This window comes from Hypomesus transpacificus, chromosome 13 (genome assembly GCF_021917145.1).
Source record: "Hypomesus transpacificus isolate Combined female chromosome 13, fHypTra1, whole genome shotgun sequence".
Classification (NCBI taxonomy): Eukaryota; Metazoa; Chordata; class Actinopteri; order Osmeriformes; family Osmeridae; genus Hypomesus; species Hypomesus transpacificus.
Genome location: NC_061072.1, coordinates 13444066 through 13460570, shown reverse-complemented (window position 1 = coordinate 13460570; position 16505 = coordinate 13444066). Strand labels below are relative to the sequence as shown.

Genomic DNA, 16505 nt, shown 5'->3' with positions numbered 1-16505 from the left:
CTAAATTGAGATGGGGACAAAAAGAGAGAGAGAAAAAAAAAGACTTGACCAAGGTCACCTTGAGTCTGTTCTTACATGAACTTGCCAATATGTCTGTGTGCGTGTGTGAGAGTGTGTGTGTGAGGTTAAGAATGGAAATTGGTTCAGAGTAGTGTTGAATTCATTATCATATTCTGCCTCTCTGAGTCTGTCTCAGCATATTTAATAATCGCTTTTATTCAGACGACTCAACTGCATTCCACCCTCCACTTGAAGGACACACTTAGACTGCTCCCGTTTGTATTATTCTTATCACATGTTCAGCTATGCTTTTAAAATGAATCATACAGGTCATCATGTTATACAATGTATGGCTTACACAGCATTTTTTTCTTTTAGAGAATGCAATTAACCATTATAAATATTTCTAGCGTCGTTTTTTGTAACCTACAACTTCCTTTGAGTTTTTGTCAAAGCTAAATCGTCATGTGATTTTCCAGAGGGAGAATATTTTATGCGTGCTGTTAATATGACATTGTTCTCACCTTTCATCACACTTTTCCTCACCATTCTATTATCTCTTTTTCTCCGGTTGGCACAGCTGTTTGCTTCCCAGGGGCTTTTATTAGACACACAAACACACTATGTGTGAAAGAGTGAAGTCTGGTCCTGAACTGAACTACCACAAGAAATGTCTTGACTTCTCAAGCCTAACCATCCAATCAGCACGCACCCTGTCTGCTTCAGAAGAGAGGAACTTGTTTGACACAGGAGAAGCGCTGCTGTCAGCTGATTACCCACATGCCCTGCTTCTAAATTGATTAATTAAGGTCATTGATTGGCTACAGAGTGGGCTCACCTGGGTTCTGTAGACTCAATCAGCTTCTGATTGGTGGAGTAGATGGACTCAGGGAACAAGGAAGCCCCAGTGATACACAGTGACGCAGGCCTGCCACTAAAATAACTCCAACTCATATTTGATAAGCATAGCTTTCAGGCTTCTGGGCAGATGAGAACTGAAGACTTTGAAATGGAGGAGTCTACTTTGAACCGGTAGACCACTCTCCTTGCCTTTAAGGCTTCAATTGAATACAAGGATTCCAACCTTGAACCCTGGAAAACTAAGATTTTAGTAAGTTACACACAAAAAATAAATAACTAAAAGAATATATCTGATATACTAGTAGCCTTTCTCAGTTGTCCAAGTTGTGTACATAGTCAACTGTGGAAGATGTAAACGGAAGACCTGCCACAGTAGCCTCCCTGTCACCCAAGCCAATCCTGAGCCCAACTTATATTGGGGACACACCTCAGGATAATAGGGCCGATTTCAGCCCTTCCGACAATCCTAGGTAACATATGTCCTGATTATCTTGATGGTTCCGCAGATTTTATCAGATGTTCCCTTGGTGTGAGGCGTGTTAAGAGTGACCACACACTGTAGGAGCAAAACGGCTAAATCTAGGAGTTTCTGTCCTCATGTTTGTGGTCTCTCACAGTTTGAAAATCTTAAAAGTCATCCATCCCGCCACGGCAAAACAGAGCTAAGTGTTAACGTCACAGTCATGAGTGTTGGCTAACATACTTTTCAGAATGACTGGGGTTAAACCCCGTCACAGAATCCACAGTACCGACAGCTGCTCTAACAAAGACGTGAGCGATCACATCAATGCCTCGGAATCGTTTTGATTTCCTGCCGCTAACAGACCACCGAGGGAGTTATTGAGCAAACGGCTAAGTGAGGAAATGCACAACTCAGCACACAGTGATTAGCAATTCAGACCCATGAAAAGGAATGATTTGTTTTATTTCTTTCAATTCCTTGACATCATTCACCCACAGTGACACACAAACACTGTAATATTCAGGCAACCTACTCATGTCCTCCAAGCTGGTGGCTGCTTCATTTTTTGTTATTTCAGTCATAGAGATCTGATGTAAACTTTGTCTGAGAAGAGAAAGTAAAGAAGAAAGTGACCCCAGCAGTGAACAGACCAAGTCCAATTCAGAGCCCATTTCTCCTGTGATCAGATCGGACAACCTCTTTATTATTTGTGATGAAAACAATCAGTGTCATCATCCGTCTCCCCCTCTGTCCTCTCTGAAGATCGCTGATATAAGATCTGTAATTACTGGAGGTTGTCAGCAGTTTATCACCAGGGTTCCAGTGGGTCTCGTACAGAGCGTGCACACACAAGGACACACACACATGCACACACTGGTACAGAAGCTTGTGTTTATGGTCACACAGATACACACACATGTATACACACACACACCCAAGGTCTCCGTGTGACAGAACACATTACCTCTCTATTTTACAGTGGTATTCCTCTGTTCCTGAAGCAGGTGCTGTGTATCCTGTGGGTCACTGCTGATCTCTAAACACACACGCTCCAATGCTCAAACACACACTGCAACACACAAAGAATGCTCCGGCACCAACATGCACATCCCTAATCTAACACACTGCAACATAAACACACTCAAACATAGTCATATTCTAGTACCCTTTTAACTTAATAGGCACTCATTAACGAAGGTGTGGTAGGCTCATTCTATTTCTATAAATATGATGTTTGTTATTGGAGGCCTCCTAACCTAAGCAGAACTCCCCCACACAGTGTGTGTTCAGCAGTCAGAGGTGCAGTGATTATTTAGTAAACTGTGTTTTAAGAATTACTCTTCACATAATTGCACCGGGCTATAATGATTGGTTGTAAACCTTTACTTTCACTGTCAGTCATGCACATTCAAGCATTACCACCCCTGGGCCGTGTTTTCCTGTTATGATCCACACTGAAATCTTGCTCAAGCAATCTAAACAAGTATTCGACACAAAAACACCTACGAAGAACCCTTGTTAAGGTCAGGTTCGTAGGGCGAATGTGTGCGGTGTTTACAGCAGACGAGGACACTGCCCTTCCCAACCTCCTCCCCAACCCACTCATCATTGCTGTCGAGGTTTGATTGATGAACTTTGACAACGGCATCACTGCTTTTAATTATGAATCCTGTGGGGTGTCTGTCTGGCTGAGCAATGGGGTTATCTGTCCTGCACACGCCTTTACATGCTGATTCATTTGACGGCTGTCTCCTGGGTCAAGTGTTGCCACAATGCCTGAGAGATAACAATGTTGTTTCTAATGATCTGCTGACATTGACCTGTCCTGCAGGCACACGCACACACGCCACACACACGCCACACACCACACACACGCCACACACACACACGCCACACACCACACACCACACACACACCACACACACACCACACACGCACACACACCACACGCGCACACACACCACACACACCACACACACGCCACACAGCACACACGCACACCACACAAATAAACACGTACACATAAATAGAAACAAGCACACACACATACACAGAAGTAAACCCAGACAAAAAGAAGCACACACATGTATACACACACATTCTCATGTAAACACAATGTGACACATGCTGTAAACAAACATACCTTCACACATACACACGATTTGACACAAACACAAACACACAGAAAAACTGCTAAAAGGTTAACTGAGCTTGTTCTGAAAATCCCATTTGTTGAATAAACATCACCCAGAAACCTTTCAACATTTTTGATGGGAAAAACACGCTTTGAACGAACCATATTCCTCTGCTTCTAGAAACGTGAACGGTCAAGATGCCATTAAAGAACGCCTGCTGCCACTGAGTTTGGTAAGAAACTACAGTGTGATCATCTATCAGGAGATCAGGCTAGTTTGAGACAGAGCGTGCTAGCCTGTGCTAATTATAAACCCACTACAATAGAAGGCAGCACTATAAACTGTGATCCATTCAACAGACAAAGCTCTTCTGTGAAGCTTTCATCAAGTGAGCAAAGGGAGCAAATGAGTTGATAGATGGAAAATGGATTCTAACCAGAGAGGGAATGAGGGGGGTGGCAGAGGGGGACAAAGAGATATAGAGAGGTCAGCCTGCAGACGTGTTACCAAGTGATTTGGAGGAAGGTCAAAGCACAGAATACTGCTCATGCCATCATGGGCGCCATAACGCTGGATAGACCATGCTGAGTGGCAGGCTGTAGTTATTCTACTACCGAAACATCACTACTGTTCAACAAGTCTACACTCTGTCTCACCCACAGGTCTGGCTGATTGGGCCACAGGCTTGTCCTAAGTATTACAGTCAAAAATAGACTCATTAAAAGACAGGAATTCGCACCATGTCAGTGGCATTAATAGGATAGTCTGTACTATAGTCAGTGTACCTGTATTTCTATGCATAGCCGTCGAACAGATTTCACAGCACAAAGCAGCGAAACAAAGATGGTTGACACCTGCCTCTTTAATGAAGACCTTTCCCAGTCGACATGACAACACTAGAGGAGGGAGTGTTTTTAAATCCACTTTTGGAATTCACACAGGCTCTAACCCTAGTACCAAGTCCGTCCTTACAAAAAACACACCACACACACCCCAGGAATGAATATTTGCGCTTTGAATCACAGTGTATAACTGGACACCATGTAGAGGAGCTATTAACACATAACAACAAGCCCCCCCCCCCCCCCCAATACCTTCTCTCCACCTCTCACTTCTGAGGTAAGACGGTGCTAGGATTCCATCAGAAGAAGAACAAGAATAACAATGCATCCACATAATAGTTTGTGTCTCAGAAGGCCTCACCAAATGAAAGCTCTTATCTCTCCTCTCCAGCAGCCCCAGCCCACTGCTGGTTCAGGGTGTTGTCTCTCCCTGGATCAGCTGTGGACACAGACCCAGACCGGCCAGGCAGCCAGGCAGGAGGGCTTTAGCATATTAATCACACTGGTATTAATATTGCTGTTGTGCTAGAGGACGTTGTGTTCTATGGCACAGGAATAAATAGTTGAGAGGAGTGGAAGGAGGAGGAGGAGGGGTGACAGAGAGAGAGAGAGAGAGAGAGAGAGAGAGAGAGAGAGAGAGAGAGAGAGAGAGAGAGAGAAGAGAGAGACAGAGAGTGAGGACGGGAGTCTCGAAGTGATGGAACCACTGTTATTGCATGTCGTATGTCACTTTCTGTCTTCCTCTCTTTCTCTTTCTTTCTGAGGAGGCTTGGACCAGATGTTTACACATGTCATTGAATCCTCTGAGATCTATGTCACACATGGCTGGCCTCTTTCCCTCTACTTCTTTCTCTCGCTGTCTCCATTTTTTTTTAAATAATAAATATAAATTCCAATGGGTAATGGAAACAGAAAATCAATAAAACAAGGTTTAAGGAGTTTGAGTCCATGCAGCACAACTGGTTCCTTTTCTCTCCTCCTCTCCAGGTGTCACTAATTCCCAGCACCTGTCTGGCTAAATTACAGCCTGGCCAGGGACAGGCGGAAAGGGAGGGAGAGAAGGAACGAGAAGGAGAGGTGGTGGAAGAGAGAGATAAATGGAGGACTGATGGAGATGGTTTCTCACCGTGTTCCAGTTGTTAATTGGATGTGTTTCTTCCAGTAGGCTTCCGTCCAATGTAATCTGCAGCTGGCAGAAATAAATAAGAATATTAGACAGAATTGGCTGCTGAAGTAGAAAAGGAAGAAGTGTGTTATTTTCACCACCAAAATACACAGCTCTGAGGGTACATTTATACTCAAACAAGGAAACAGAATAAACGCCCTGACTTTTTCAGAAGTTGGATACTCTGGAAACTCTATTGTCCAATCACATACCTCAGAAACGACCTCTGATCAACCTGGACCGATTTCATCCAATCCTAAGGACTGAGATAATGTGTGTGTGTGTGTGTGTATCATAAATCATCTGGCGCCTTCTGGACACCTTTTAGATCTGGAACTTCCATCGTGATAACTCCTGTCATCAGGAGAACCAGAACATTCTTTTCCTCTCCTCCTCCTCACTGCAGAGACTGACTGCAGAGCCCAAACTATACAGCAGGTCAGCTCTAATGAGAAGGTTTGGAACAGAAGGATTTACTAGAAGCCAGTGAACCCATATCATGGCTTCCCACTGTTGATTCCTTTTCCAGCAGTGGTTTATCCGAGCAGCTACCTAGCATTGGAACAGTAGGATCTGTAAGATCCTTTTTTACTGGTTTACTGGTTTGGAGGTTTACTGGTTGCTGCGGTAACTTAAATGGCCATCTTCCTCCACATATCAATTCAGTTGTAACTGCAAGCCTTCAGATGGATTTATCCAGTCATTTCTTGTACTTCAGAGCTACCATAGCTGCATAGCGAGGCTGCATTTGTTCTCAATCACTGTATCCGAAACAAAAACCCAGTATGCTAATGGTTCAGAGCTCAGCCTGAGTGGAGCAGAGAGAATGAGAGTCGTGTTGAAACATTTCACTTGCAGATTCAGTGGAATGAGGAACTGTTCTCTCCATCTCAGGGTATTACTGCAGTAACAACTCTCCCTAACTTGATTCAGAGCACATCGAGAACTGTTCTTTTCATTCTCAGGCTATTTGCACACTAAATCTACAGGGTGATTCTTTAGTACGTTGGAATACTGCATGTTGCTTTGGTTCCGATGTCCTTTTGCCACTGTTAAGAAGGGGTGGAGAGGAGATGAGAGGAGATTTGAAGAGAGGGGTAGAGAGGTGAGGTGATGGGAAGATAGGAGATGACAGACACCAGAATGTGTTGTTGTGGTAAACTAGCTGAATTAGATTTCCTGAGGTACAGGGATGGGGGGGGGGGGGGACAGGCAGAGATCTGCAACTCATTAGTTTATGTACATTAGCAGCAGAATCTAATAGTTTATTCATACGAGGGCAGCAGCAAGAGCACTGATGATTTAGTATGATGCCTCTTTTATGGAAATCAAACACAGAAATAAGCATTGTGCGGGCGTGGAGGACAATTACTCCTCCGTGTTCTTTCACTCTCTGACACATGCACGTGCGCGTGCGCTCACACACACAATCACTCTCCCTTATCTCTCCTCCCTGTCTGGGTGTATTTGGCCTGTGCTAACGAGTGGCGTGCATTAGGTACTCCTGACACCCTGGCCAGGTGTGCCTGTCCACAGCAAGCATCAACACACCCATCTGTAAGACCTCCAACTACATGAGTTGATATCAGTTTATGAATACTTCATACGTCACACGCCGTTCTGCTCGGACCTGTCCATGTGTCTGCTTCGTTTTAAGAGTAGTGAAGAAACAGGCACTGTGCTGAAGGAGAGATGAATATGGTAACGCAGAAATCAGTCATGTGATCCCCACACACCAATTAAAATTCAGACCTCGGACTCCTCTTCCTGCCAATCAGTGTGATCTGGACTCTGCCGGGTGGCTGATGGGCTGTGATCTGTTATCGTCCCCCAGGCCTGGCCTCTCCGACAGGCTAAAGAGGTGGTCTCCCTCCACTGGAGGTAGAAATGAGTCTGGCTGTAGGTCCTCCTTCTTTTACCCTTCTCAGTCTGTCTGTCTTCCTGTCTGCAGGCATGTGTCTGTCTGTCTGTGTCTGTCTACAGGCATGTGTCTGTCTGTCTGTGTCTGTCTACAGGCATGTGTCTGTCTGTCTGTCTGTCTGTCTGTCTGTCTGTGTCTGTCTACAGGCATGTGTCTGTCTGTCTGTCTGTCTGTCTGTCTGTCTGTGTCTGTATTCCCCCATTTGTATCCCTGTCTCATCAGGCATTGTTTCCCCTCTCCTCTCTCCTCCCTCTCTCCTAAGTATTTGTCTTATGCATTCCCATTCTTTTGTCGAAACATAGTTTGTCAGGAGATAACACCCAATGACATTTCCTAAACTGACAGAAAACACATCATGAGATTGGGGCCTCCAGAAGGCATGGGAATCTCATTCTAATTCCCACGATGAATTAACGAGGCCGGCTGTATGGGACGATGACGGATGATGCAGTCCGCTTAACTCCTTTTGGTGTTCTGAACGCGTAGGAGGAATAAGGGAGGGGGATGAACACTTCTTCCTCTCTCCTCCTCTCTCTTCCTCAGACTGCACCTATTTATGTCAGGCTTGTGACAGACGGCTCCACTCTGGATGTCCATGCCTGTCTGGGAGAAGGCGCAGGTCGATGGTCAGCTGGTTCTCTTTTTGCCTTCTCAGCTGTTTTCCTGGCCAGGGCTGGTCCAGTTTGTCCAGCGCCTTGAGAAAGTTGAAAAGTTTAAGTGTTTTTTAGATACAGGTGTCAAGATACTTGGTTTCCCAGTCTGACTGGTTACGCTGCTGACAGAGTAGGCCTCTCCAGTCAACCCTCCCGTCTGTGGCTGCTGTCTGGCCAGCCTCAATAGTTCTCCTCTTAGCTCCCCATGTACCTCCCAAGGACTGAATAATCAAAAGTGAGTGTGGTGACAAGTTGTTACATGAAAACTGTACAAAAGAAAAGGAGAGTGCACCAGAGGAGTGTGTGTGTGTGTGTGTGTGAGGGGGGGGCTGACTCTCCTAGGAGATCAGCGTACGGGATGAGGTCCGGAAGTGAGTGGGGATGGGAATACGATGGAACACCTGGCGTTTTGTCCCTTCTACACGGCACTCTCGCCGCCTCGCGCTGCACTCTGACAGAACACTCCCTCGGGCTTCCAGGGAAGTGAATTGGTGTCTGACTTCCTTTCAGGTGCTTCTCTCCCTCCTCCCCTCCTAACAGCAATCCATGGGCCACTCAGACAGCTGTCAAGGTGAGACAGTTTAACATGGTGAGGCTCCAATGCCCTTGTCCAATTTCACTTTGGAGTGAAGCTGGGCTGAACATGCCAATCCTGATATTACCAAACAAATTAAATCACGCGCCTCAGAGCAAGGGAGAGGAAAAGAGAGAGGGGAGAAAAGGAGATGGAGTGAAAAGGGGGGGAGGGAGAGGGGGAGGGGGCAGGCTGTCAAAGTGGGTGAGTACCTCCTCGCTTCGCCTGCCAGCCGACCAGGACATCCTTGGAGGAGAATCATTAATTGGTTGAGGATGTGGGTGCTGTGTGTGTAGTGGACAGACAGGCAGGCAGGTATGGAGGAAGGGAGACAGGCAGACAGGCAGTCAGGTATGGAGGAAGGGAGACAGGCAGACAGGCACGGACGGGCAGACGCTCAAACAGTGTGGGAAATGAAGCGACAAATGACGGAGACAAGAACGGAGGTAGGTACTGGGGTGCACACAGAGCGACCAGAGCCCTCACAGCTGTCCTGGATTCGCCCAGCCTCTCTGGGTGACTGGTCTCATCTCTATGACCAGCCTCAACGACGCACAGAGAGGTGTCAGTCCGACTCCTGAGGAGTGGGGAACGAGCGTGTCGGTTCATACATGCACGCCAAAAGAAAACCACATCGCAAACAATATAAGACGTACGCCGACTTTCCAGTGCTATCCGTGTGTACGTGCGTCCCTCTGTTGTGACACAGCACGAGGACATTGAAGGAAAGATCCATGAAGCCTCTCTGGGGCCTCTGTGTGTGTCTGCCTGTCTGTCAGTGACACAGTCCTCCACAGCTTCCATCGCCACAGTAAATCCACTCCCTCCTTAAATGGCTCTAGACATCCGAACACAATGCAGGCAGCCAGGGTGCGCGGGGGGGACTGGGGCCGATGCCAGACGAGGCCTAGGCAGGATACGATGCAGCTTTGACCAAGGTGAGACTTGGCTTTCCCTCCTCCTCTTTCCCCCTCACACAGACACGGCGCTGGGACGCGAGGCGACACAGGGCGGGAAAAGCGTGCCTTTCACCGCGGCAGTCCTTCCTGCGACACACCTTCACAGGGCCTGATCAAAAGGTTCCATGTTGGAATAGCCTGTTAAAACCTGGTTCTGTGCTCCACCCATGGCAAACGGCTGAGGGTTTGGATGAGCGCTGGTGGACAAGAAATTAGAGCACATCGAAAGAGTTTGAAGGCAGTGAGATAGCTGGAGGCAGTGAGATAGCTGGAGGCAGTGAGAAAGCGCAGGAGCGGGGGTAAGTGTGTTTGTGGGGGTGGGAGAGAGAAGAGGGAGAGCGGATCGTGTGTGTGAAAGAGAGAGGTGGTTTATGAGAGCAGAGGTCCAGCTGACAGTGTGAGTAACTCAGAAGGCCGGGCCACACCGAGATCTCCTTCTGACATGGATTAATCAGCCTCCTGGGAGGCAGGCGGAGCCGCAGCGTGACCCCCACCTCGCTGCTCCCCTCCTGGGCTTCCTCGGCAGGAAGATGGGGGTGGGCCTGGAGGACACTGCCTCAAGGTGATAAAAGCAAGGTAGGGAAATCTGGAAGTGTACAGCGCGGGCTCAAATGGTTTTCAGTCACTTGGTCTCAGTCACAAGAAATATATTTTAAAAAAGAGCATTTTAATAAAACAAAATGCATATTTACATGGCAGAAGTAACAATCCTTTAGTTGGTATAAAGCTGTACCTTTACAAAAGAGGGGGGAGACGGCATACAAAACCTGGCTTGAGGCAGGCCAGCTTCACCAGGAACACTAGTAACAGAGGCAGGCAGCCTCACTGTCTCTGCTGCCACACTGCAGCGGTCGTGCTGAGTACAGGATGTAATACTGGACTGTATAGAGTACAGTACAGGATGTAATACTGGACTGTATCGAGCACAGTACAGTACAGGATGTAATACTGGACTGTATAGAGAGCACAGTACAGTATAGAGAACTGTACAGTAGAGACAGGACAGTACAGGTATACCCTTACACAGACTCCTCTGGCCCCTTGAACTAAAGTCAAAAGGTCTTTTAAAGTAGCTAATAAACAGGTCATACTACAGCTAGTGGAAACCAAACAATACAGCTTTATCAGTTATTCACAGGAGGATATTATTCTTCAATATTCAGGGCTATGTAAAAAGGGGATCTAAGCATTAGTTCAATGGTTTTGTTTTAAATAATGATGCAAAGGATATTTGTAATCAACAAATAAACAGGATCTTCAGTAGAAGTAGACATAACATCGGTTTTCCATTTGAACAACCTCAACTGTTCCTTCCGCAGTCGAGTGCTCCTGCATGTCCATCCAGACTGCTTATGCCCACCAACAAGCTGACAGCACAGTCGCCACATGGTTGACATGACAACAACGAGACAGGAAGTATCATCCCTTTCCCAGGATTCTTCCCTAATGTTGGCCTGAAGTCCTCTCCTATAGCCAGGGGTGCCAAGCCGGGTCCATGCGACAGAGGTTGTCCAGACTGTTGGCTGCAGCCACCAGCGTGTTCACCTTGCTCTCCCCACCCTCAAACTGGGCAAGGTTGTGGAGGCGGGTCATGATGGCGGTGACAGCCTTCTGGACCAATGAGACAAGCTGCTGGGAGTCCATGTTCTCTGGTTGGCCAGCGGGGGGACAGGGGCATGGACGTGTCTTCCTGGGTCTTCTTATGCCAGGCAATGATCTCATCTCGAAGGACTGCCTTCAGGATGCCGTCGACCTATAGGAGGAGAGGGGGAGAACGGTCAGGGGGACAGGAAGGTGTTAAATGGGACACAAAGGTCAAAGGTTGTGAAATAGCCTAGGCGTCCAGGAGGTATGATGTAGAGAGAGGCTGGGGTGAGTCTGACATCTAACTAGCCATCTGGCTTGGACACAAACGAAACATCTGATTTCAAAGTCCAATTTGTAGATATCCGTCTCTCATCCATGGGAACATCCAGAACTACTTCAAACCAGAACTGGGATGAAGGGAGACGTGTTCTTACATCAGCGTGAGAAAATCTAACGAGAACCTTGTTTCATCCCACTTGTCCCTGTCATGCTGGGGATGAATTGCACCGCCATCACCTCTGAAGAGGCCTCAACTCTCACATTCATTACCCAGCTAGCTCCCCTTGTCCTCTCACCTGTTCTACACTGCGCGTGACAGAGTGTGGAACCGGAAACACGGTACCCAGCTGGTTCTGCTTCTCCCCCCACAAGCAGCGGCACCGTCACCCGGGTCAGGACCCCCCCATCCCCCCCCCCCTCCCGCTCCCTCGGAGTGACCGTCTGGATCAGCGTCTCCCCCCTCACCTTAAAGTTGGGCTGCGAGAAGCAGCGCGCCACGGCGATCATGGAGGCGGTGAGCGGGCCCGACACGCCGATGGGGGTCAGGAACTCGGAGATGTTGGGCGTCAGCCGGAAGGGCACGGGCCGGTTGGCGTCCAGGTCGCCCGAGGCGTCGTTGATGTCGAAGCGGAAGTAGGAGACGTTGAGCTTCCCCGTGTCCTGGAGGGAGAGGAGACGGCCCGGGGATCAGGAAGTCATCTGAACAGATCGTTAGGAACGCCAGCTCCAGAGAGGAGGGGCTGGGGTGTAGGTGTTTGTGTGTGTCATTTCAGGCACAACAGAGTTTGATCTCCCAACATTCGAGCCGTCTATAAAGGCTGTCTTTCTGACTCTTACTCCAGTCCCTACAGCCCTCTATAGTCTATAAATAGCTGCTGTCCAGAGAGAGATAAATAGATAGAGACGGCACGAGAGAGAGGGGGATGGAGAGAGGAAGGGAGGGAGGGATGTAAAAGACGAAAACAAGCCTTTAACAACACAATGGCTGTTTTTATTGATCTGGGACACCAGACGCTATAAAAAGCCAAACTATCAGCAGGAGCACATCTATAATGTTGCAACCACCCCCCACTCCTCGCTCTCTCTCGCCCCCCTTTCTCTTTGTCTCTCTCCATTCACCTGTCTCTTTCTGCCCGGCCCCCCCCCCCACACACCCCCTGGTAAGTGAAGTGTTCCAGCCCGGGCCCCTGTGTATGTAGAGAGCAGAGAGGAGAGCAGCTGCTTCGTATGAGAAGGTGAGTGGCTCTGACAGCTTTATCAACACGCATTCATTCATTTCATTTCCCTTAAACCCCCCGCCCCCCCTTCCCCCCCCCCCCCTTCCCCACCTCACCCCCCCCCCTCCCCCTTTCCCCTTCCCCCTCCTCCTCCTCCTCCTCACCACATCCATCTTCTCGCCCCTTCTTCTCCTCCCCTCTATCCTCCTTTTTGTAAGGACCTGAAGATGAGAGGAGGAGGAGGGGGGCTTAGCTGCCCCGGGGGACTCTGATAAGCTTACAGACGGTGGACTGAGGGTGTGACTGGAATGCTAATGCTAGCTCCAGTAAAAGCCAAGAAGACGTTTGAAGGAGGGGGGGGGGGGGGGGGGGGGGGGGGGGGGGGGGTAAGAGGAGGAGGAAAGAAGGGTCACGACAGACGGATTTAGAAAGCCAAGTCCATCTTCACCCTGGTCAGCAGCATTACAGCAGAGATTTCAATCTTTAGAGTCAACGTCTCTGTGTGTGTGTCTGTGTGTGATTGTGCACCGCTCTCTGTAAAAGGGTCTAATCGACACAGTCAAGTCAAAGTAAGGTAAACAGATGCCGTGACTCAAATGAGAGTTGTGGTTGACAGTCATAACAACACAAGACTCCCTTCACAAGCACGGCAGAGTTGACACTTGGGGCTGTCTGGGGGTATATTTAGCCTGCGCTGCCCTGCACTTGCTCTCACTGTGTGTTTGTGTGTGTGTGTGTGTGTGTGTGTGTGCGTGAGTGCGTGTGCGTGCTGTGTCTAATGGGATCTGTGGAGTGGAACAGGAAGAGAGAGGTCCTAATGTGAGAGCTGGGCTGGCCAGCAGAACGGCTGTCAGCAAAGCCAGATGAGGATCAGAGAGGTCAGACATCACTAGCTCTGATGACAACACTGACAGCTAGCCAGCCAGCCAGGCAGGAAGCCAGCCAGTTACAACAGGCTGTAATGGCGTGTTGTTGTCTTAAAAACTAATTTCCACTTCAATCAGTGCCACTAATGCAGCATCAAAGACTGGCTGTACGCAGGCAGAAGAAAGTTCACAGTCCAAACACAATGAGTTCCGTCCGTGTGACTTTCACTCTGGTGACCAATGACATGTCTCCTTCAAGGGCGCTGCATGCAGCACGTGCTTGCTCTAATCACCAGCCTTGTCATACTGCCTCATTGAGGTGTGCCCCTAGTCCCCAAAAACCAATAACAACAAAACAAAATAACTGCTGATCATTATGACAAAATAGATACATTGTTACAACACAGCCAGGTAAAACAACCGAGAAAGGCTCGCAAACCTCCAGTCAGACAAGCTATGCATCCCTTCCCTCTTTCTCCATCCATGCATCCTTCCACCAAACCATCACTGGAGTCACCTTCCCCACACATCCATCCTTGTAACAAACCCTCTCTGTGTGTCTGTGTGTAGTAGGACTGGCAATTGAAATCCGCTCTTCGAGGTGGCAGCATTAGGAGTAAGAGATACAGAGAAGACTACAGGTCCACTAGGTTCTCTCAGACACGCACGCACGCACGCACACACACACACACACACACGCACACACACACACACACACACACACACGGATCAATGTGTAGGGACGGTGAAGCCACTAATGCATTTACCACAGCGATAAAGGATTAATGAGTGTTTGTCACACAGATGTCCTTGACTGGTGGGCATGCAACACGGGAGCCGTGTTTATCAAGCTGCCTGTCTGTGTTTCCTCTTCTGCAGTGGACTAAAGCAGTGTGTGTATGTATGTGTGTACGTGTGTGTGTGTCTACCTGAGCGATCTGCAGCATCTCAGGGTTGAGGCGGTTGAGGTGCAGCATGAACTCCGCCAGGCCGATGAGGGCCAGCTGGATGGTCAGCATCTTCCGGAAGGTCCAGTAGTCGGTGGCGTTGGGGAAGGTGTGCAGGGCCCACTCCCTCAGCATGCTGCGAGGGACCATGTTCCCCTGCACCTCCTTCAGGATGTCACGCAGAACCTGGGGGGGGGGGGGGGGGGGGGGGGGGGGGGGGCATGGTGACTGGCCTGTGTGCTCGTCTGTTGTAACATCTACAGATAGAGTTGTGGATTACCCAACTGTGTTTGTGTGTATGACAGTGTGTGTGTGTGATGATATGCATGTGCACTGAAGTGTGTGTGTAGTGTGTGTGCAGGGGCTGTAGAGGTGTGTGTGCAGGGGCTGTAGAGGTGTGTGTGTAGGGGCTGTAGAGGTGTGTGTGTAGGGGCTGTAGAGGTGTGTGTGTAGAGGCTGTAGAGGTGTGTGTGTAGGGGCTGTAGAGGTGTGTGTGCAGGGGCTGTAGAGGTGTGTGTGTAGGGGCTGTATAGGTGTGTGTGTAGGGGCTGTAGAGGTGTGTGTGTAGGGGCTGTAGAGGTGTGTGTGTAGGGGCTGTAGAGGTGTGTGTGTAGGGGCTGTAGAGGTGTGTGTGTAGGGGCTGTAGAGGTGTGTGTGCAGGGGCTGTAGAGGTGTGTGTGTAGGGGCTGTAGAGGTGTGTGTGTAGGGGCTGTAGAGGTGTGTGTGTAGGGGCTGTAGAGGTGTGTGTGTAGGGGCTGTAGAGGTGTGTGTACCTGGTGGCTGGCCTGCGTCCCCCTGGCCTGCACGGTGGCCAGGCGGTCGTAGTAGCGGGAGATGGGGTTGTCGTGCTCGATGCCCTTCTTGGTGCAGCGCTGCTTGTAGATCTCCACCAGCGAGAGGGACGAGGGGTTGTCCTCCACCAGACGCATCTGGGGGGACACGGCCACCACCCTGGGGACTGGGGAGAGAGGAGGAGGGTCAGACACTTCACAACTGAACTCAATGATACTGCTTTTACACAGACAGAGAGAGAGAGAGAGAAACACAATGAGACGGAGAACGAGAGGAGATAAGGGAAGCAGAGAAAGGCAAAGAAAGTAGAAAAGGAGAGTCATGGAGGTGGGGGAAAACATGAGAAATGTTAGATACAGCCCTTCTAGAGCTTTCCCTGGGAGAAGGCATCAGACATGTCGACATATGCAGAGAGATCCAGACAGTGAGCGTGGGCTCCCCCAGGCGGCGTGGCCACGTACCGGTGAAGAACAGGTGCCTCTTGGTGGTCTCCTTCCTCTTCTCCAGACAGGGGTTGAGCAGGCGCAGCAGCTGCAGGACGCGCTCCTCTCTGCGGGACTCGGTCAGGCAGGCGTCATTCATCACCAGGTAGGGGTAGATCTTGCCGTTGTGGCCCCGGATGTACAGGCGGCGGGCCGCCGTGTTGTGCTTCTGGACGATCTCCACCCGGGGCATGAACCTGGGGACACACACACACAAGAACAGGTGAGGAAACATGGACGGACAGCGGGAGAAAAGTGAGGAGGAGGAGTGTTTAGTCTTGATCCTGATTGACTGGGCTTGTGCGGCCTTGCTTTACAATCCTTGTGGGAAGTGTCTCGGTCGCCACAACTTCCACTGCTTTTTCCAGGGGGTTTTAAGGGGTTTAGGGATTGGGTTCGATGTCAACTTGAAGGATGTGTGTGTAAGTGTGTGTGTGTGTGTGTATCCTCACCTGGCGATCTTGATGTAGTAGTGCGTGGGTTTGGGCATGAGGAACTCTCCTGGGATCTCCACCTCGGCGGTCTGCGCTGAGAAGTTGCTGAGGAAGCGACACTTCTCCTCGATCAGGAAGAACTTGGGCAGCTGCTTGGTCTTGGCCTCCAGGATCTTGATCCACTTCTTCAGCTTGGAGATGAGGTTGTGGAGCTTCATGGAGCCCGGGACACTGAAGTCAAAGTCTGGAGGGAGGAGGAAGGGAGGAGGGAGAGGGGACGAAAGAAACCAGATTGGTTGGAGAGGGGAGGGACTCATGCGTCAAATGT

At 49.3% G+C, this 16505-nt stretch overlaps 1 protein-coding gene across 1 annotated transcript in view; it reads right to left on the bottom strand.

The window, feature by feature from the left end:
• Positions 1-10219: 10219 nt before the first annotated feature.
• LOC124475382 (transformation/transcription domain-associated protein) overlaps positions 10220-16505 on the bottom strand; it is a 54935-nt gene continuing 48649 nt past the window's right edge. Inside the window, 7 exon segments of the mRNA XM_047031939.1 lie at positions 10220-11238; positions 11240-11326; positions 11905-12099; positions 14452-14655; positions 15243-15427; positions 15723-15940; positions 16196-16421. Of these exon segments, the coding sequence (XP_046887895.1) occupies positions 11041-11238; positions 11240-11326; positions 11905-12099; positions 14452-14655; positions 15243-15427; positions 15723-15940; positions 16196-16421 (1313 nt within the window). The 3' untranslated portion in view covers positions 10220-11040.